The following is a 23,530-nucleotide window of genomic DNA, read 5'->3' on the forward strand; positions in this document are numbered from 1 at the left end:
CCTCCAGCATTTTGCATGTGTGTTGCTTGGATTTCCAGCATCTGCAGATTTTCTCTTGCTTGTTCTTGGTCTTGTGCTGGTTCTTTGCTGAAAGGACAACTGCTGTTTTAGCAGTGCTTAATCCATCACACCTTCTCAAAATGCAAGTTAGCCCAGCACATCGCTGCCAGCTGCCATCAGTTGTGTTAGTCACATTGATTCTGTTTGAAGTCAAAAATAAAGGCAGGGTGGCACAGTGTAAAGATAACATTCTAGCTAAATTGGGTGAAAAGGACGGAGGGATCATGAGGAACCTAATCATTGTAGCTGTACAATGTAAAGCATGAAAAAGAGTTGCATTGAAGAAGAATGAATCCAAGTTGTAGTTGCAAGGGAAGTCTCGCCACCCAAGTTGAGAGGGGAAATGCTAATCAGCTTTCTTGCCACATGTTTGTCAGTCGACTACTTCTGCTGGAATGTACAGGGGCATGAAGTTTGGTTATCGATACACATGATAAGCTCTGTGCCGTTCACCTTTTAGGTGGGTTCTCACACAGCCTTGGCACTTGAATGAGGAGCTGCCAGTTAGCACCCCTGCACGGCGAGGTATAAAGGCAGTCGAGGGATATAGCCTGCTCCTACTTCAAGGTGGGGCTGAGCTCCAATGCCCATTGGAGGTCATGGCACAGTCTTGGGGTCCTAGGGCTGGTTTTGAGGACAGCACGGAGAACTAGGGTTCACGCTAGGTGTAACAACAGGGGTGAGGTAGAGTATAGAGGTCAGGCTGCAGGCAGTACGGTAGCGTGGAGATTAGCACAGTGCTTTATATTATCAGTGACCCAAGTTCAACTCCCACCGCTCCCTGTAAGGATGTATGTTCTCCCTGTGACCACGTGCATTTCCTCTGGGCGCTCCAGTTTCCTCCCACTGTCTAAAGACAAACCATGAGGTAGGTTAATTGGTCATTGGAAATTGTCCTATGATTAGATTTGGCTGGGGTTAAATTGGGGTTGCTGGGCGGTATCTATTCCAGCTTATTCCACACTGTATCTCAATAGATGGACAATCAGTCAGTCTAGAACAGAACATAGAGAACATAGAAAACCTACAACACAATACGGGCCGTTCAGCCACGAAGTTGTGCCGAACATATCCTACCTTAGAAATTACTAGGCTTACCCATAGCCCTCTATTTTTCTAAGCTCCATGTACCTATCCTAAAAGACCCTATTGTATCCGCCTCCACCACCATTGCCAGCAGCCCATTCCATGCACTCACCACTCTCTGCGTGAATAAAAAAAACATCTTGCCCCTAACATCCCCTCTGTACCTACTCCCCAGCACCTGTGTCTTCTTGTGTCAGCCATTTCAGCCCTGGGAAAAAGCCTCTGACAATCCACACAATCATCTTATAGAACCTCTATCAGGCCACCTCTCATCCTCTGTTGCTCCAAGGAGGAAAGGCCGAGTTCACCCAACCTGTTTTCATAAGGCATGCTCCCCAAACTCCAGGCAATATCCTTGTAAATTTCCTATGCACCCTTTCTATGGCTTCCACATGCTTGCTGTAGTGAGGTGACCAGGACTGAGCATAGGACTCCCAAGTGGGGTCTGACCAGGGTCCTATACAGCTGCAACATTACCTCTCGGCTCCTAAACGCAATCCCATGATCAATGAGGGCCAATGCACCGTATGCTTTCTTAGCCACAGAATCAACCTACGCAGCTGCTTTGAGCGTCCTATGGACTTGGACCCCAAGATCCCTCTGATCCTCCACACTGCCAAGAGTCTTACCATTCATACTATATTCTGCCATCATATTTGACCTACCAAAATGAACCACTTCACACTTATCTGGGTTGAACTCCCATATGCCACTTCTCAGCCCATTTTTGCATCCTTTCAATGTCCCTCTGTAACCTCTGACACTATCCACAACACCCCCAACTTTTGTGTCATTAGTCTGTGGCAAGTGCTACAGGTCAGAGTCTAGGTTGGAGTGGTCTGTGGTTGAAGGGCAGTGATCTCTGAGGACAGAGGTCGAGCTGCCAGGAGCGGAGGCCGATGACTACCAATCCCCAGAGTTAAAGACTGAGGCCCCGAGGATCAGGGCAGGTGCCCCCGTCTGTGGGTGGTCGAGATTGGAGATCCATGTGGGCAGGAGGCACAAACACTGGTGACACCCTGGTCAACATCCTAGAATTAGAGGTCCATGTGAGTCTGAAGGTCAAAGTTCTGTAATCATTGAGTCCACTGGTTGAAGCCCAGAAGTCAGTGAGTTCAGAGGTTGTAGCTCAATGTTTGAAACCACAGGGTCAGTTTGCCTTTAAGTTGAAGGCCTGATGTCCCTGTGTCCAGTCCAGGTTATCCTTTCTTTACTTTACTTTTCTTTACTTTTCCTTTTTTTAAAAAAAAATCCTTCACCTTCCCATTTCCTTGCAATTGCCCTGTTCGACTGGTGATGCTGGCCTGAGAGGGAAGAATTGTGAAGTAAGTGTAGTTTTAGATTGCAGCATGTGATCTATAATTGTGCACTGAAGGTCACCTGCAATTTCGTAACTTGTCCTTGAAGGTGTTGGATAGGAGCGAGGCTGAAAATAGGACTAATGTGACAAAATTATGTAATCAGTTAGTGAGCATCAGTATTGGTTAATGATCTTAGAATATTAGATAAGAGTTCAGTAATACTACAGTGATACTTTAAAACTACTTTAAAAGGTACTTCACCTTTTAGCAAGAAGCTGTTCTGCATGTCATTCATCTAATGAAATGAGTTGTGGGTTGAGTTATACGTATGCAGACCACAATCTTAGAATTTTAAAATGGAAATCACTTCAGCCACAACTTAATTCTATGTATAGCTGTGGTCTCAAAACTGGAAAGAGGGGTTGAAAGGGAGAACGCAGGAAAGATTGAGAAGAATATTTCCAGAACTGCAATTTTATAGTTGTGAGGGAAGATTGGGTTGTTTCATTTGGGCTAGGTGGCGGGCTGGTGGCGTAGTGGCATCAACGCCAGACTCCGGAGCGGAGGCTTCCGAGTTCGAACCCAGTCGGCCCCCCTACCCCGGGCACGCTTTCCATCCATGCCAGGTTGAGCATTGAGCTAGCCACTCGGCCTCGTAAAAAAGGGTCCCGGTTAATCGGAAAGGAGACAAATACTGATACCACACGCCGGACAAGAATGGCTGACTGTCTGGTGCAACATGCTTAAAAAAATTTTTGGCTAGAGGAGACAAAAGTTAAACTTATTTGATGTGGATAAAATTGAGAAACCTTTTACCTTTTGCAGGGATGTGAATACTTTGGTGTTCAAGTACATAGTATTCAAGTAACTAGGAGAAGGATCTTCATAAGAGCAGGGGAAGAGAAGCTTTTTCATTAGGAGGGTGGTAGGGATCTGGAATTCTCTGACTAGATGGGTGAGAGGCAGAAACCTTCATCAATTGAAGCAATATGTACCTATGTACTTGACAAGCCATGACCGACAAAAATGGGATTGGTTTGGGGTAGCTCTTTTGATTAACACAGACATGATGGAGCAAATGGACTCCTTCTGCATCATAAATGCTCTATAAGTATCAATGTATATCACAGTTCCTGGTGTAAGGGAAAGGTAAGTATTGTATTATAGAATGCATTTGGTCTTTACACATTATGCTTATGCAAGTGAGACACCTGATATATTTTAAGGATCTGCTTGCAGAGAGGAGCAGAAGAAAATCAGGACCCAAATGTCTAGATGGCATTTTGCAGATAGCCTTAATGTCAATAATCTTTTCTAACCAGAAAACTATTTTGGGGGAGGCCCTGAAGTAGATACTTCCAAAGGTCCGAAAAACAAAGAGCTATTGTCTATCAGGCTTGCTTGTGCAGCGGGAGTAGCAAATAGGAGAAAATGTCTTGTTAATTACAAAGTGATGGGAACCTTGCAATGACCACTTAACCATCATGTGAAACTTCTGGCATGCTTGCAGTTCTCCTTACGAGGTCATTTATATGCTGTATTTGTGGTTAAACTTTGCTTGACAAAATGGCACCAATGTGAAACCTTTCTTGGTGAAATGATTAAATTGAGAATGGGAAGTGTGTTTAAAGTGTCACTGTGATAGCAGTTATCGGAAATCTCCAGTATCTGTCTTTTAATTGCTGCGTAACTGCATTGAGTCTTTTTCTGAATGTATAATTTCTGACAAGGTAATTGTAATTCTCATTTTACTTCAGGTCTGACTGCCTCATTAAGACAATCCGATCAGATGGCTATTTTGGGATGTATCGAGGTAAGTATTTTGAAGTTTTCTGTTTTCTCTTTAATTCCATAAATCTGCAAAGGAGTTCACAAATAGTAAAAGAATTTTTAAATTTGTTCTTTTGTGTTTAGCTATCAGTAGGTGATTACTTGGTGCATCTGAATTCCATTTGTGTCCTAGAGTTTTGAGCTTGTTGAAGGTTTGAAGGATCTTGCATGTATTGGTGCAACGAGTTGGATCTGGGAGCAGCAGAACCCGTGTTAACATCTGCATATCCATGTAGTGGACAGGTGAACCTTCATGAAGGTTTTTTTTCAGATGAACTTCTTATAGCATTTGTTAAAATCCCTGATGAGAGACTGTAAGTTAAATTTGAAGTGCTTGAGGGGCAATTACATGACTTAGTTGAATGGTAGGAAATGAAGAGGAGGAACTAGAACTGCAGAATGTTCTATGTGTTAAGTAAGGTCCATATAGGATGTGCAGCTATTTACTTTTTTGTATATAAATATTTTAGAATAATTACAAGAGAGAGGGAGGTCAGTTGTTTACCACAGCAAATTGCAGTTCTACCAACTCTTGCAAATTGTTTTTATCATATATTTAATTAATTTCCTCTTGGAGGCCATAAAGAAACCTGCTTCCATCTTAAATACGGAGAAATTCAGCTACAAATACGATGATCCATATATGCACAGCATTTTAAGAAGGGGGATGCAAGCATTAGATTATAAAGATATATTTCTTAAGTGAATGGGCATTACTATAGCAGATAGATTTCAAGGTAGCTAAGTGTGATGTCAAGCAATTTGGATGTTAAAAGGATATCGTAGAGTATTTTCTTAATTCTTCAGTGAAATGTCATATCAATCAAGAGATCAAAAGAGATTTAGAGGTCATTTAGGTGCAAAATATTCACAGATTAATCTTAGTTTTCCCACTGAATGGCAAAACGAGCTCTTGCAGTTGAATGGACGTTTGTTCTTGCTTTTCTCAAAGCTGTTGGGATAAGCTCTCATTGGGAACGGAACAATAAGCTGATATACAAGTTGCTTTGCACTGGTTATTAAGTAACCATTCAAGGAGCATCAGATGAATCTGTATTACTGAGCTAGGGCAAAAGAGTTTTTTTTCCTTTAAGAATATATATAGTAAAAAAAGATTTTACTTCTGAGTTGATTTAGTTGAATATTATTAAAGTAGAACGCCCATGTCAACATATTGCTTGAGTGCATAAAGTAACATACTTGCCCACAGCACTGTGCAAGCTTATTTGAGTGTGAAAATCATAATTTTGGGTTCTGTATATTCAAAACTAATATTTAGTAAAGTGAATTTAAAGCTGAGTTACTGATTGATTACAGAGATCAGTCCTAAAAGCTTCAAGTGGTAGCCTATCAGTGAGTGTTTAATAAGCTTTCAAAGATGATGGGATAATCATAGAAGCAAAGCAAACTAGGTGGGACACATTCCACAGATTTCACTTTACAGAGATGATTTTGACCAACATCTCTGAACACATCTCTTTCAACTGAGCTCAAGAAACATTTTAAATTTCACTACCATCGTAAGAGTGCATACTCTTCAACTTCCAGTGCACTTCCTCTCCACTGAAATGGGTTGTTTTTCTCCAGGGGTTAAAGTTATTTTACTTTGTAGCTCAAATATTTTTTTTATTTTTGAGTCACAGACAAGGGAAGCGCCAGAGTAGAACCTTAGCCAAGTTTGCACTTAGCTGGCCTCAGATGGGTTAGCGTTGGGGTTTGGAACCATATTTACATTATCCCTGGAAAAAACAGTGGAGAAATAGCAGGAACCAAGGAGCATTCAATGCTGAGAAGTAGTGGGTGACAAACCACTAGTGCTGGTATTAAACTTGCTTTTTTGTCATGTACATTCTGTACTTTGAAGCTGTAACCCAGCACTAGTCACTTTCAGGAAGGAGAGGTTGCTGTAGTTAAAAAGAATCTTTTGTTCATGCATCAGGAATTGGGTGGTTTCAGCATAGCAAAATCACTGCTTTTGGGCAGCAGTCCATGAATTGACTGCTTAGAAGCTGAAATTACATTTAATACAGGTTTTGGAGCAAGTTGAGACCTTTACTTTCATGGTGGTGTCAGAATCTTTTTTTTAAGTGATCTGATACAGTTGTGCTTTTAACTGGAAAATTAGCAAGTGAAGAAGCAAACAGGAAATACTGCGGATTAACTTCTGGGTAGAGTGGAGCACTTTTGTTTTTCTTGCTAAAGTTGAGTCTCTAGCTTGTTTTAGCATTAGTTTCAAAAGCTACAATACCCCAGTGACTGGGCACCTTTCCAGTTCTTCATCTAAAACCATATTAATATAACATCCTTGAGAAGGATTCAATGGTTCATAGAGTGAGGGGGAGAATGGAATTGAAACTGCAACATTCTAGTAACTGGCTGCCCATGTACAACTGTATTAATGGACTCTATAATGGAGTGCATCATGGGTGAAATGAGGTTGGAGGCTGTATGTGAAGGTACAGTTCCCAAAATCATCTGGGAAGAATTCACCAACAGAATCAATAATATCACAACAGAACAGAACTCTTGGAACAGACTTTGAATGAACATGGCTATTGTCGCAGAAATTACCACAACATGACCTGTGCACAACTTGCACTATGTGACTTCCCGAGTAGATGGGTGACAAAAGAGTTTTAAAAGCACCTTTTGCAGTGTTACTTACCTCTGTCGTTGCAACCATGGCACTTTATTACCATCCTGATCCTGCTGGTGGATTCTATATCGCTCTTGTCTGTTTGTGTCTGTCAGAAGCAGTCTTGCTCTGGTCCTCACAGTGTTGAGGCTGCCATGATAGGAGAATCAGCGACAGTAACTTCTCTCGGGTTTCTTAAGCCAGTGCTTCTGGTGTTCTTTATGGTACAATTCTTGCTTCAGGTGTTCTTAAAATTAGCAGTTTCATAGAACTGTTGTGTTGAATCAGGTTTATTATCATTGACACATGACACTTGTTGTTTTGTGGCAGCAGTACAGTGCAAGACAAAAAACAAAATTATAAGCTGCAATAACAAATAAATTGTGCAAAAGTGGAATCGTGAGATGGTGCTCATGAGTTCATGGACCACTCTGAAATCTGATAGCAGAGGGGAAGAAGCTATTCCTATAGAATTGAATGTGAGTTCTCAAGCTCAAGTTCATTGTTCAAATTTAATTGTTATTCATTCATACATGGATGCTCATGAATACACCCAAATGAAACAGTGTTACTCTGGGGCCAAGGTACCAACTGTCTTACACAAGCTACATATAGCACATATAAAATATCAGTAAAATACATTCACATAAAAAATACAGTCCAAGACTGTGTTTGCATATTGTGTCAGCAATCTGCAATCGAACACAATGGAGTTTGTCTTCTGCTGAATGAACACTGGGGCAGCACTGACTCTGGTGTGTATGCAATGCCACAACTCCAGTGAAACACGCCGACTTCGTCACCTCACTCCGGTGCTGCTCTAAACAGGCGGCACCGTGGCTTGAGACCTAATCCTCACTGCGACCGAGGCCATGCAGCTCCCCTGCTGTCCACCAATATAACAGTGAATCGAGATTGCAGCATTCTATGTTAATGAGGTCCTAAATGGGTCTTGCAATCGCAAGAAAAGCATCTGAGAGAATCATTCGCAATTAGAAAGCCCACTGCTTTCATGCACGGCCTCTGCCTACGCCTCTCTGACAGAGCCAGCAGCACAATCCACACCAAGTCCAGCTCCTTCAGTTTCTCTGCCAGCGAGCAACTCACTGATGGGGTACATCTGCAGTACTCTTAAGTTTCTAAAGTCCAGCAGATTCTTGCAATTATAACAGTAACATTTTTTTAAAAAGACACCAACACCTTTGGTTGACCCCGTAGAAGCAACTGTGATCAAAAGCTCTGCTACCCTACTGGATGAAACACTGTTATCCCATACCTCCTCCCTGATGGTAGCAATGAGGGCATGTCCCAGGTGGTTCCAAATTCCAGATTTCAAACTCCATTAGCTGGCGGTGTTGGACAACATAGCTTATGTTAATAGGTAGTAGTGGGAATGAGGAAAGGTGAAGTTATTTTTCTCCATCCTCTGGGTTCATCATTGGAAAACCAAAACAGCACAGATACTAGAGATCTGAAGAAAAACCAAAAAATGTTGGAAATACGCAGAAGCTCAAGATGCGTGTAGGAAGTGAAACTGAGTTACATTACAGGTTGAAGAACACGAAGAGGCGGGAAGTGAGACTGGCCCTACAATCAACACAATGTGCCACCTTTGAGAGAACCTGTTTACTCCTAATCTGATTTCTGCTGGCCTATGCTAGCATACTTCCCCAATTCCATGAGCTCTGGCCTTTTTCAATGTAGGACCTTTTTACTAGTGAGTTAGTAAGAAATTATTTTTCTTTCATAGATGCAAGTTGATTGTGTCATGATTTTCTGTCTTAATATCTATTATAGAGATAAGCATTTTCCCAAATTCTGAGTTCGGCTAACAGGGTAGTAGTTCTTATCAATCATTTATTTTCTCAAATGATGGAGCCATTCTAAAATCTATGGACTTCTTTTGGAAAATGACAACCTGAATACTTATTCTCTCTATGCCCAACACTTCCAATTGTTTGTGGGTCAGCAGATTCAAAGGATTAATCAGTTTTTTGGATCACTGGCTTCCTGCAAAGGATATTTTCTTGATGCAAATTTCATTGATCTCCATATTTTCATAGACCCTTGGTTTTCAGTATTTCCAGGAAATTTTGTTGTGTATTTTCCTGTGAAGACAGAGAAAGTACTTATTTAAATCTTCTATTTTCTTAGACCCCACTATGAAATCTCCATGAAGAATTCTCATTTGCCTTCAATGGGCTTTTCCTTTTCCAGAACTTATTGATGCTCTTGCAATTTGTGTTAACTAATTGCTCATTTATTGTCTTCGTTCCCCTTCCTAATAAATTTCTAGGTCTTCCTTCAAATTCTAAACCACTCCCTATACTGAAGCTTAAATGATTTTTCTTGCAATTTCACAAGCCTTTTCCTTCAATTTAATGCCATTTTTACTGTCATGGTTGGGCAATTGGCAGTTCATTGCTGTAGGTACTCAGAAATCCTGTGAGAGGAAAGAACCCAAAGAAAATGTGCAGTTGGATGTAGGAATAAGTAGGAATGAACAGTCCGACTTTAAAAATATATCAGCAAGAAAGTAGGCATAATAATGAACTATTTGTAATTAAATTTCCTTGGGAAATGAAACTCTTCAAAAGAGTAGGCTACAGGCAGAGCACTTGGACAATAGCATTGTTGTATTTGATTTGAGCTCTATGGAATTTTTTTTGGCTTCCTGCACACTCAGTTGCCATTGACACTCCGGGAGGAATTCAATGCCCTTTTCAACAATGGTGCAAGCTAAGCAGCAAATCTATGTTTGCTTTCTATTGAATAAACTGTGATTTATCCAATACTTTTCAACAAAGCGGCTCCAAATTAATATTTATCCTGAATATTTGAGGCATCTCAGGTAAAATTTATGGAAAATGCAGTTTTTGTCTTTGTGTCGATGATATTTGTAGAACTAAAATCATGTAATATGAATGTTAGGTTCGCAACCTGAATGGCACATGTGTAATAGACTTCAATTTGGTACTAGCTCACAAATTTCCATTCTGATTTTATTCGTACTGTAGGCATCAGCTGGTTATTTTTTAATTGGAAGTAGTCTGGAGCTTATTGCTTCTCTATAAATTGGAATATGGAAAAGTAATAGAGCGCTCAGAATTAAAGCAAAATACTGAAGTTCTTGCAGTGACTATGTAATCAGATGTAATTTAATAGTGAACTAAATATTCACATTTATGAGTAAGTGTGTGTAGTTGGTCTTGAAGCCACTGGCTTATGCTGGGTTCAGTTTCAAAGAAGCTGATAATTAAAGTGAGCTTCCTTATCCCCACATTGGTAGATACTTTGGCTAAGACCACATCACTCTTGGGCTCATTCCTCTTGAGAAAATGAATTCTTGGACATCACTTTCTAATGGTGATCACTCAATTACATTTAAGGTGACTGATTTTTCCCCTCCCCACTACTATAACCATTCTGGCACTATTTGTCTTAGAACTTCTGTCCCTTCCCTTTGCCTGGACTAAAATCAGCTAATTCAGAAAGAATTGTTAAGTCTGAGCCATCTTGATTTCTGTTTCTTGATGCCTCATAGGTATTGACATGTCCTATCAAGGTATCTTTACCAAAAAGAACATGTCGAAATTTAATTATCAAAATCCCCTTCAGGTTGAAATGAACTCTGAAGCCAGTTACTGTTTAAGCATTGGTTAAAAGAGTTTAGTTTTTAGTCAAGATATTGGAAGGTGTTTGTGTGTTTCTGTGTAAAATATGAGTATGCAGTTGCAAAGAAAGCCTTCAATTGTAGATGTGAAAACACTTTATTTGTTTTTTTTCAGAGTACGAGAAAATGTGGGCACTCAAAAGACCAGTGCCACTTTTAATGGTATGGTAAATGCATAAGCTGAAAGAACATGTTGCCATTGGGAAGAAATGTATTGCTGAATAAATGCCTTTTGTATAAATTGGTGAAGGGACATTTGAAGCAAAGCTCCTTTTCTTACTAACTGGTGTTTTGCATGAAACTTCATTTTTTTTCCTTTTAAGTTGATGGTCTAAATGCTTCGACTTGTTTAAAATCTTTGAATTAAGTTTTTGCATTTAAAATAAGTTGTTCTACTCCTGAACATTTGGACCATAACATTGGCATAGGTTTTTACTGTTTTTTTTATTCAACGCATATGGGTAATGAAAACAGATTGTATTTATTACCGACTCCTTGTCCTGTCAAGGTGATGGGCTTCTCCTTGTACCGCTGCAGTCCTTGTGGTGAGGGTACACTCATGGTTAAGTTAGATGGCCAATTGGTAGATATTCAACCAATAGCATTCAAGGAACTTCAGCACAGGTTGAGTGCCCCTTATCCAAAATACTTGTGGTTGGAGTGATTTTGAATTTTTTTGTGTTTTGGAATATATCGTAAGATAGCTTGAGATTGCCATTATTTTCAACTCTGAATTTACTTGCCACAGGTAAGCAGTCTTAGTCTTACACTTGTTCATCACACATGTACTTAACAATAAACATTATTCTGTACCATTAATGTAATGAACATATAATGTGTGCAGGCTAACAAAAACAGCACAGCGGTATTGGGAAAATACCTGAATCAGCTGTTGAACAACTACAAACGACAGGCTTTCACTCTTCACCCACGAAGCTATGTTTTGATTAAAAGGTTACAGTACACCGTTTTTGTATATTACTTCTGTAGGTTTTGTGTAAGATATAAAAACAATCAGTGTTGTAGACTTGCTCTGGTGTTAGATTTACAGCAGCGACCATCTTTGCAAACTCATCAATTAATTTCTCTGCCGCTTTGTGATCAGCTTTAAAAATTTAATGTCATGCCTTTTTCGTAAATTGGCTGAGCATTCACAATTAGCTTCAGTTTTCAGTTTGATGGATGATTGTTTCATGATCATCATACCATTAAGCAGCATTTGTACATACTGACTCACAAATCCGTATTTTCAATATACCATTGAGAACTTCGTTTTCACTTTATGCGGTGTTTTTCTATTTTTCATTAACTTCTGTTCATTATTTATGAGGTAACTTCTCAGAACTATCAGTGGTGCACAGAGACCTACACATTGCATGGGAACCTTCCCTACATCATGTGGAATTTTCCATTTCTGACTTCATTTCAGCACTCAAAATACATTTCTGTGGTTTTTTGATTTTGGATTAGGGACACTCAACCTATCTGTGTCCCTGTCAGGATGGTTGGATCTCGCTTAGAGTTCCACTCCAAGAGCTAACAACAATTGGAATTAATGAACTATTGAAACATTGACACATTTAGTTTAAAGACAGCCCTTGCAGAACATTTCCATTTTCTTCGGAAACTGCAGAACTGCTAATTTACCATTTTTGTTTCCTTCCGTTTAACAAAACAAAATAGAAAAATATGTTAGATATTTAAGTGTTTTGAAGAAAACAGTGTGGTTTAAGAACTTTTGGAAAGCTTGGTCTTGAATAGCATGCACTAATACAGTGTAACTGATCATATGACATAGGTTAATTTATGTCAGTATGCAAACTCTTTCAGTGTCTTTCTACTTTACCCTGTCTCATGTGGCCAGTTTAAAACCTGGCTTTGAAGATTGCCTTGTAGTTGGATTAGTTGCTTGAATATCTGTTTCTCCCTAACCCCCTCCCTCTTCACTCTTGGAACTGAGAGAAAAGTGTGCACAAGAGTCTGCAGCCTCAATCACGTGAAGGTGGTTTAGCCTTTATTTCTTTGCTGCAGAGCCAGTGGAAGAACTCAGTAACCCTGGAAGTTAATCCTGTGTTTCATAACTCCATTCAGGCCACAGGAGGATCAACATAATTTACAACATCTACATTATCCATCAAAAAAACAGCTGCTTGTCAAATACAACTGAAGTCAATAGGAGCCAATGTGAATTTACAGTTGTAAAATCTGGCTAGAGGAGTGAAATTGATTGCGGAAACTGTGACCTCCACTTGCAGGTATCCGCTCCTGTCCAGCAGTACTGTGTGAGACTGCAGATTTTGCTCCCATGTGTACAATGCTGAGAAAAGTCCAGCAGCCAGTGCACATTTGTGAGTAACTTCCTTGGTATAGAGGATTCCTCCTGTGGAGGATTACGTGCCCTCCAATCCTTCTATTGTGTTATTGTACAGTGAGAATAAACTGCAGAGTAAAACTCTGGTAATCCTTTGTTTGGAAATAATTTGGCTCACTGGGTATTGATTCTCGTAATCCCTTTAAAAACATTGAGGGCCCTTGTTTCTGCGTTCCCTTTAAACTTGCCAGTTTTACTGAAAAATGTACGATACTACAATGTAACGTTTTACCAAAAAAAAAGAGTTGAAAGTGTGTTGGAAGAACATCCAATGGTTCTGAAAATCTACTTGTCTGGAACCTCCACAGCTGCGAGTGTGCCTAATGAATGAAGTTTTGCTATACTTTTGAAAATTAAATGCTTTCTGTAATGACATTGACCCTAAAAAGTGCTGACTATATTTTTAAAATTGATTCCACAAGAGGCACTTGTTTTCAGGCTTGCAATGTAGATCTCAGTTCCCAGGTGGTATGACTGAGTGGACTGCTGGCCACTTAACAGGCAGGTATGAGTCAATTAGTACTTTGGACAGGAGTTTTCCTTCCCAAAAAGAAACCTGTGAAACATTTGAGTTTTTCTATCAAGCCTGACAGCTCCATGGTAACCTGTACTCATTCCATTTAATTTTGTATTTATTTTTCAGATCTATTTTTTAAAAATTCTGCCACAGTAAGATTTAAACTTGTGCTCTTTGGATTATAACTCAATTTAATATTAGTAGTTCCTGCACTGACCTGCTGGAGGCTTTCAATGTATTAAGAAAAAAATCAAAGTTGTGCATTTTATATTCTGTGCATTTTTGTCTCTGTGTATGATTTTCTTTGAGAAAATTCAAATTACATTCACCTTCCGTGAGTAATTCTTAATGCTTTTGAGCCAGATTTTCAAGGCACTGGCTGTGCAGTGTGCATCAGAGATTGCTTCATCCTCCAAGCTTGATGAAATGTCTGGGTTCACAATGGGCAGGAGCCCTAACCTGCACTTGGCATGTAACCAATTGAATGCTTCACAGTGTGGGGTCTGGTGTGTAGTATTACAGCAACAACACTCTTTCCCTTGTGGTGCTGGGGATATACATCACTCTGTTTGAGTCTCTTTGAACTTTGGTTAAACAGCAGATAACAACCAAACGCTGAGTCTGGCCTTTTTTCATCCTGGACTATCTCCCTTAATAGGAGCCATTGCATCCCATGCAGATGGTGAGTGGGAGTTGGGTGCCTAATGCACTGATGATATGAAATGCATGGGGATACACTGCCAGCACACCATTGTACCTGTCTTTTTATCCCTACCTTTAGATTTACAATGATGACCTCTGCAAGCTACCTGTCTTACTCCCATGGCTATGAACTCTGTAAATCTTGAGAAGTTAAAGATGCGCAGTCTGAAACATCGTTACTTAAGTGGAAAATCAAATGTTATCTCCAAAATAATGTTGTGTGTATTTTAGAAGCTGATCAAAGTAGCAATTTAAGTTTGCTTTTTTCTTTTTTGCTTATTTTGATCCCCATGTGTTCTAATTCTTCACAATTTGCACAATGTGTCTTCTGCCTTCTAAGGCCGTGGTCATCCGGCCGGTGCTCATTGTTGGAGCTTCTTCAGAATGAAGTGCCAGGGAGAAAGTGTCCTTGGAGTGATAATTGCAGGGTTGCCTCTCATCTCAAATGACGCTGCCTGTCACTTCTTGAAGCAGCGGTGCTGTGGGGGCACCTTTGCTGGTCATTTTTGATGAATTTTATTTTCCTGATTTTTTTTTTTTGCAGACTTTCTGGTCATAAAGTCATAGTGGATCAGTTCCTGTCACTGCAACGTTATCTCTTAGCCAAAGTCAACAGCACCAGCAAGGGAAGGAGTAGGCTAACCCAAGTAATAAGTGCATTACAAAGCTCTACAAAGTATGAACAGAAAGCTGACTAGTAAGCAACTGTTATGATATCACAAACGATGCAAGGAGATGGGGCAGAATTGATTAGATTTTACTGGTGCTTTTCTCCCTGTTAGATTGAGACCCCACTGTAGTTGAAGTGATTTGCTTTTGTACTTGAAAAGCAGCCAGTTACAGGTTTGCTGTTTCTCCATTGGTTCATTTCTCCATTGGCTACATTTGACAATTCTTGGAGAAGGATTTCAAAGGGGAATTTTACCTTTGCTTGCTGTTCCTCTATGTGCATGTCTAACTGCATATTAGCAAAGGGGCCAGCTGAAGCCAATGTACTAGTTTATTATGGGGGTCAGTAGTGATACATGCACACGCAGTGTCCCTGATCTGATTGGAGCTTCTGAGTTTAAAAAAAAATTCTTTATTGTATACATCAGAGTCATCAGAAAGAACGGCACAGAAATAGGCCATTTGGCCCATCTCGTCCATGCCGGACCAATTTAAACTGCCTACTCCCATAGACCTGCACCGAGACGATAGCCTTCCATACTCCTAACATCCAAGTACCTACCCAAACTTCTCTTAAATGTTGAAATTGAGCTCGCATGTTACCACTTGTGCTGGCAGCTCATTTCACACTCTCACAGCTCTCTGAGTGAAGAAGTTTGAACATGTGAAGCACTTAGAATTTTAACAATTAAATATACATTGGCATTCTAACATTGTTCTAATTGCAGTCTTTTAACATTAATATCCCATCTAAGTGGGTGCTCCAAAATATGTTTGCTGGTTAGTGTTGTGCTGGCTTGCAGTCCTCTGAGCAGAAAGAAGCAGGGTATACAGTAACGTATTGAAATAATGAGGCATAATTGGCTGCATGTCCTCAGCAATACGTTTAGCCCACATAAGAACTGCAGTCTCTTTCAAAGCTTTCCATTACTAACCATACATGGTGCTCATGCTATCTCTAATCTCACTGTGTGCTGCCTTCAGTTGTTTTAATGTAAGATTTGAAAGCTGTCATTGTGAAGACATATCTGAATTAATTTTGCTTCATAATAATAGTGCACATGCAACTCTTGTATTTGCTTTCTAGCTTTGAACTGTTAAAAGTTGAAGATTTGGAAATAGATGACAACTTTTCATAACTGGAAATGATTTCCCTATGTTTTTTTTCCTCTCTTCCCACCCACCCCACCTGTATTCATCCCCACTCTACATCATTCAAGGTGCTGCTGTGAATCTTACCCTAGTTACACCTGAAAAGGCCATCAAGCTCGCTGCAAATGACTTCTTCCGTCATACGCTGTCTAACGATGGGTGAGTGGAAGTCACTTTTGACAATTTGGGCTGAATATGAAGGTATAAGGGGAGAAAAAGATATCTTTTACGTGAAGTTTAACCAAGTATAGGAGAAAAAACTTGATACTGTTGCCTGCTTCAGAACTTGTAGAATATTTTGGTTGTGTAACACAATTGCAAATGTGGCTATAAAGATGCCGATTGTAGAACCATTGCAGATTGTAGAACTTGCTTGAGATCTGTGAAAGTATAATGTAACCATTTGTTTTAAAGTTGAAAAAAAACTTGACATGCGTCTTCTCATCGATATAAAATTTCCCCAGAACATCATGCTAACTTGACTGAGCCACTCTAATTCACTTAAAGACTTCCTACCTTAGTACACATTTCAGCATTTTAAGCCTCCTCCTTGTATGAAGCCATATTTGACTGATGTATCCTTCTGGGTGCAATATTCACCCAAGATTTAATCCTTTGATACTGTGTTTAGAAAGTTGCATTTGCCTTCCTTAAATATGTTCAAAGATACAATTCAGATTGGATAGCAACACACACAAAATGCTGGAGGAACTCAGCAGGCCAGGCAGCATCAATGGAAAAGAATATAGTTGATTGTACTCTTTCCCATAGATGCTGCCTGGCCTGCTGACTTCCTCCAGCATCTTGTGCGCCCTGCCGAAGGGTCTCCACCTGAAACGTCGACTGCACTCTTTTTCCATTGATGCTGCCTGGCCTGCTGAATTCCTCCAGCATTTTGTGTGTGTTGCTTGGATTTCTAGCATCTGCAGATTTGCTCTTGTCTGGAATTCAGATGGTATATTTTAGTTCCTAAACATTTCAGCTTGTGTTGGCTTTGATGTAGAAACTAAACAAAAAGAACAAAAAACAAGATTAAAAATAAAATCGCAACCCTTCAAATATATCAAAAGTCTCTTAGTCTCTTTAAATGATTTTAGTTTGAGGCAAGGATTTTCCTTTCTAGTGCTGGCATCTCGGTCTGGTTAGAACTCCAAAAGCAAAAGCATTGCCCGTTGCAACAATGCTGCAAGTTATTGTTTTTTTAAACTTAAAAATTTTTGCATTCAGTGCAAAAATAGTGCACTATTAGATTTTCCTATCAAAAATTGCGTGTTAATTAAAATATAATAAAAATGCTGAATATTTATTGTTTACAATTTACCATTCATTTGCCAGGTCAATCTTTGATGATAATTTTCATTTTAACCTTGCAGACAGTCAGTCATTTGCAGCTCTACCTGTCTCAGATCCCTGCAGAGAAGCCAGCAGATGCTCCCACACATAATTACTGTATATAGATGATGGCTAATTCCAATATGTGACCAGGGGATTAGAGATCCAGAATAACACCACAAAGCAGTCTCTCTCAGAATCTGTTTTATCTGGTTTTGTTCCCCTCGCCTTCTCTTTCCCTCTTGGCCTCATTTCCCTTGCCCTCTATGTCACTTTTAAAAATTTAACACAAAAGAAATTGTGATACTTAAATTTCACTCACTCCGAAAGCAACCTTTGCTGAAAGTTATTGCAACCAAATATTACTGATTATCAGCTTTTGAAGCAGAGGGAAGAAGTACCTGTGATCTTGTTTGAGCTCACATATTCAGCACATTGTAGACATCACATTTGCTGTTTCCATATGACGGAAAAGACTGGAATAATGATGGTGATTTTGGCAAAATAGATATCATTGGACCATGCCTGCTTAATTTGTTTTTAATTACTTGTATCATTTTAGAAGTAGGACTATCAATTTCAGAACATTTAGATGAAATAGTTCATATTTCCTGAATTAATTTTCCTTTGCCATTTAAAAGAAGTAGGAGATGCATAAGGCAGGTTGGGCTCACATAAATAGAAGCTGCCAGTCCGTCATAATGCGACTGGTGTCTGAAGAAACAAACCTCACCTTGTGCTGTGCAAGCATTAACAGCAGGCTGATGTCTCAGTTCAATTTAGTGAAATACATTAATTATTTATACATTTATATTTATGCAGCTTAATTTTAAGGCAGAAGAATTCCACTGATAATGTATATTTATAAACCTCAAGTAATGTCCCTCTGTCCTCTGTCAAAAGCAGGACCCTCCATTGGTTTTAAACAGTACCTGGATGAGTCCTTGAACATGAGTTACAGAACTGTTGACCTGGTGCTTTAAATTGAGATTGGGTTTGTAGTTCTGTTTCAGTCAATGCACAAGCAATGAGCTGATTAGCCTCATTCTGTATCATAAATTATCTGTGATTATGTTCTGTAACTGTAGCAGTTCAAGAGCAAATTCTTGAGTAGGTTCTCAAAGGCCCTTAGGAATGGGCAAAAGATCTGGCCTTTCTGTTGATGCTCTCATCACTGAAAATAAATGGGAGGAAAATTAAAAATCTGATTACATTGCATTTTGGCAGCTCTTCTCCCCCCCGCAGTATTTTGGCAACCCTCCCTAGCAGTCTGAAGGTGCGGAAGTGGTGGTATGTATAAAGTAATTAGAAATGCCCTTGGATTGTTGGCCTTTGAATCAAAGGGATTAGAATCTAAAAGGGAGAATTTAAACAGAGGTTTGCTCAAATGGTTTATATGAGATCTATAGTATATTTAAAATTCAATAGAGTAAATGTCAAGAAATTACTTTGAAGGGCAACAAGAACTGAAAAGCAAAATTTAAAATTTAAATCAAGTCTTTTAATCTTAAAGTTGGTGGAAATACATTTTCATGCAAACAAAAGTGGAGATCTGGAGCCAAAAAAAACAAAATAGTTCAAAGAACTCAGTGAGATAAGCAGTGTCTGTGGAGGCAAAGGGACAGCCGAAGGCTTGGGTCAAGACCTTTTTGCTCCAGGTTACAGCATTTACAGTCCCTCGTCAGAAAATCTGGAAAGCCCTTCTGTTGAAATTTTGAAATGTTGAGATTTTTTTGTGACATTGTGGTGAACTACATATACCTGTCTGGACACGCCCCCCCCCCCTCCTGCCGCTGACTGCTCCTGTGGCCCCTCCCACTGACTGTGACTCCTCCCACAGGCCCCAGTATAAAGGCGATTGAGGCCTGAGCCCGGCCTCTCAGTCTCCAGGATGTAGCATGGTGGTCAATAGCTGCTTGTTCTTTCTTCCAGTCAATAAAAGCCGATATCTCACCTCACGTCTCGGAGAGTTATTGATCATGCATCAGACATTGATGCAGTTGATCAATGCAGGTTTATGGAATAGTGATTAGTGAGCTTATTTAATGGTCTCTCGGTTTTGAAGAGATCAGTGGCTGATTCTTATGTTAACATCTTGCTCCTTATTAGTAGGCTTTCTTTTAGTCAAGTCTGCTTTGAAACAGAACTGTCTGTATCATTGCAGTGACGTTCTCACAAGCATATTCGGTGAGCAATAGCTGTCTATCCAAACTGCTTTCCCACCTTTTGCTCCATATTTGATTGAACTGAGCTATTTGAAGCACCCTCTTTTTCCAAGGCAAACTTCAAATTTCAGGAAGAATACTGGAGTAACACATTACCCAGGAAGTCATCCCAACAGTCCAGTACAGGGTTCCCAATATTTTATGCCATGGAGCAATGTCATGAAGCAGGGTTTCCATGGACCCTAGTACCTTACAGTTGATCCTACACATAGGCTATTTTATTTTGCATCTGTTTCTGGACTGTTTGGGCTTGAAAGATGCCAAGTCCATAGAAACAGATGTGCTTCAGTCTCAGATCTTGATTTGTATTTTTATCAAATCTTTCTGGTGACAGCAAAGTCCATCTGATGGGATGTCACTATAAAGTACGATTGTTATTGAATTGAAAATACAAAGCATTTAGTGTTATGGTGTTGTGCATCAAAAGAATTTGAGATTGCATAATTGTGTTGTAAACCCATGCATATGTCAGGAGTGATGAATGTTAAAATGGGGGGGGGGGGCGGGGAATGGAAAAATGTGATTAGTTTTATGACATCAATAGATATATAAAACTGAAGGGAGATGGAAAGTATCTCTGAAACCACCATCAATGATTTTACACTATAATAATAAAGTCAAGATCTAAATTTCCCTACATTGGAAGAACCTGCAGTGACTAGATAATAATCCTTAAATTCAGGAAAAAAAACTATTCATATTACTATCTAACAAATGGGTACTTTTCTTTGTAGCAGGAGAAAGGCACAGTAAGTGGCTACATGCCAACATCATAGCAACGAATGCAAGTGATCTTACATGGATTGGCTTTAGTGTTAGAAGAGCAACAAGCAAGCTGAACCAATCTGCTTTACTAGTTTGGCTGATGTTAGCTGACAAGCCATTAGCACCTCCACATGCTTCTGCAAGATTCAAGTTTATTTATCACGTGTACATGAGAGCGTACAGCGAACTGCGTCATTGACCTTAACAACCAACACACCAAAGGGTGTGCTTGATGGCAGGCTGCAAAGTGTTGGCACACATTTCACTCTCAACATAGCATGCCCACAAAGCTCAGCAGAACAACACAGGACGCAACAAGCAACAACAACAAAACGAGCCCCTCTTCCTCCCTCCCACCCACGTACACGCACAATTCTCTAACCACAAAACAGTCTGCATTTTTCGGCCCCCAGCCTCCGTAATGAAATCGGTCTGTGGATGTCCCATGTCCACATTACTGCCCTTCAAATGCAGTGTGGAAGCAAGAATTAAGCTGCCATCCTGTCTTCTAATTCCTTAAATTTCCCCAGATCCTGTCCTTCAAGCCCTTTTTTGACCTCTACCTCTCCTCTCTGTCCCCAAAACCATCCACACAAACCCCAAAGGTCACTGCTCAAGGTTTGAACTACGGTAGTTCAGTCAAGATCTGTGCCTGTCTTTTTCTCAGTACCCAATAACTCTTTCCAGACAGTGTGGGTTTAGTTGATACTAGTGTGACAGAAAGTAGCTATAAGGATCGTTCTCAACCATGAGTGCTTATTGATACAATAGCTTTCCTACATGTACAATAGCAGCTGAAGGAAGTCCACCTTTCATGTTGACAGATTCGGGTTTTCTTTTGCAAGAGAGAGGATGTTGCATTAATTATTTTCCAATGATACAAATAGCCATGCAGTGTCAGATTCTGGATGTCATCAGAGAACAAGCTAGGCATTAATTAACGTTAGCTGAATGCCTCCTGCCGCTTATTTAGAAATACACCAGCTTTTTGCTCGAAGCTGCAGTGATGTGTAAATCCTCTTCTGAAATTGTATCCAGATTAGCGTATAAAAGGAGAAACTGAGTCAGCTTTTAATGTCCCTGGTGATTCTTAGTAAGCTGCATATTGCATGTAATGATCTTGTTATTCACTACGTGATTTTGGGAAGCATTTAACAGAAATAAGTAGATGGTGATGGAATAAAGTCACAAAGCCTGCCAGCCTTTCCATGATGTGAATTAAAAATAAATTGTGTGGTTTCCTTTCTCTTGGTTCCTTTTTGAAAGAGGTCAGACAGGCACACACAAAGTTTAGAAGATTTGAAACTCTAAATCATCAACTTCACTTGCTGAGCTTGGCCAACACTCCCCAAAAATAAGATAGTGGGAAAAAAAACACCCCTTCCATGGAAAAACACATTATTATATTTGCTGTAGTTAGTAGTACTGGAAAAAAGGATAACTTGCTTGTGGGAAATTCTGAAGGCTTCCTATCCACTGTTTGAGTTGATTAGTGTATTTATAAACTATATTGTTATAGTTTGGTGTTGTCCTCTGTGGAACTACACTGTTATTTCAAGCATCAGGAGCAATGATAAATTATTTTTTTCTTGTTCAGCCACTGCTGTTAATCCACTGGGACCAAACCCAGTTTCCTGTTTCTAATCGCTATTTCTCATTTGCTGATGACGCCACTATTGTTGGCAGGATTTCAGATGGTGACAAGGTGGTATATAGAAGTGAGCTAGATCATCTGGTTGTGTGGTGTCACAACAATATTGCACTCAATGTCAGAAAGAACAAGGAATTGATTCTGATCTTTGGGAAGGGGAAGTCGAGGGATGATGAGTCCTCATCAAGGGGTCAGCAGTGGAAAGAGTGAGCAGTTTCAGGTTTCTGGGTGTTAACATCTCTGAAGATCCATCCTGGACCCAATATATTGATGCAATTACAAAGAAAACATAACAGCAGCTACTTTTCATTAGTAGTTTGAATGCACTTGATATGTCACCAAAGACTCTCGTGGATTTCTGCAGATGTACCATGGAGAGCATTCTAACTAGTTGCATCACCAACTGGTATGGAGGGTCCATTGCACAGAATTGGAGAAAGCTGCAGAATAGTGTAAACTCAGCCAGCTCCATCATGGGCACTAGCCTCCCCAGCATTGAGGGCATCTTTGGAAGGCAATGCCTCAAAAAGGACCCCCATCACCCAGGACGTGCCCTCTTCTCATTGCTACCATCCAGGAAGAGATGCAGGATCCTGAAGACATACTCAACATCTTATGAACAGCTTCTTGCCCTCTGTCAGATTTCAGAAATGACAATGAACCCTTGTACCTTCTCACTTTTCCATTTTTTGCTCTCTTTTTGCATTACTTATTTATTTGTTTTGTACGTATCTCCTATTGCAATGTATAATTTTTATTGTTATGTATTGCAATGTGCTGCTGCCACAAAATATACTGGTGATATTAAACCTGATCCTGAGTTTATTGAGGAATACTGAAGAACATCCCAGGATCAAGGCACCTTGCCTAAAAATGAAGATGAGGAGAGAATCTAGTGGATCTGAAACAAGGAACATGCAGTGGAGCTAAGTGATCACATAACAAATAGGCTGAGTCAAAGCCCAGCAGTTGTACAACATGCTTGAATAATAATGAACAATGAAATATTTAAGGGGGAGAGGAAATACCAAGAGCATTCCTGTTCTCTCTGTTTCTGGAGTCTGTCACTTGAGGGCCAAAGCAAGTATGGTACATTTTCAGCCAATTTCAGTTAGACTGATAGCAAAGTTGTCAAAACATGCAATATTCAAAATTTTAGAATTAAACAATCAGAAAACACAATGAAAATCAAACTATTTAAGTGTAATGATTTAATTAGTAATATAATATTATTGATATTTACAATTTTATAAACAAGTGAAAGCATCTAAAATGTTCAATTAAGACATTTCAACATAACAAATTATGCAATAATACAAAATAAAAGACAATACAATAAAACAAATGAGAACACAAATTAAAACTTGTTTCCTCAGAGCCATTCTCTTCTGTTCAAGTGAATGAGATATGTTTCCAAGTTCCCACAGGATGTGGTAGGGAATTATTCGAGGTTTGTACTCTTGCTATCAAGCCACATGTGAAGTCACCTCTTAGGCAGTGCCCTGCGATCAAGATAACTTGCCTACATTTTGTTGCTTTAGAAGTATCTGACAAGGCCAAA

The 23,530-nt window shown here is 39.7% G+C and overlaps 1 protein-coding gene across 4 annotated transcripts in view; it reads left to right on the forward strand.

Moving 5' to 3' along the window:
- Window positions 1-23,530, forward strand: part of slc25a22a (solute carrier family 25 member 22a) — a 140,287-nt gene that overhangs the window by 92,428 nt on the left and 24,329 nt on the right. For 3 of the 4 annotated variants that reach the window (XM_059975526.1, XM_059975525.1, XM_059975527.1), the window contains exons 4-5: window positions 4,205-4,260; window positions 16,065-16,155. In XM_059975526.1, coding sequence (XP_059831509.1) covers window positions 4,205-4,260; window positions 16,065-16,155 — 147 coding nt within the window. Of the gene's footprint in view, window positions 1-4,204; window positions 4,261-14,726; window positions 14,873-16,064; window positions 16,156-23,530 lie in introns of those variants that run through there. The other variant, XM_059975528.1, reaches the window with a different exon arrangement.

The sequence above is a fragment of the Hypanus sabinus genome, chromosome 7 (genome assembly GCF_030144855.1).
Source record: "Hypanus sabinus isolate sHypSab1 chromosome 7, sHypSab1.hap1, whole genome shotgun sequence".
NCBI classification, from domain to species: domain Eukaryota; kingdom Metazoa; phylum Chordata; class Chondrichthyes; order Myliobatiformes; family Dasyatidae; genus Hypanus; species Hypanus sabinus.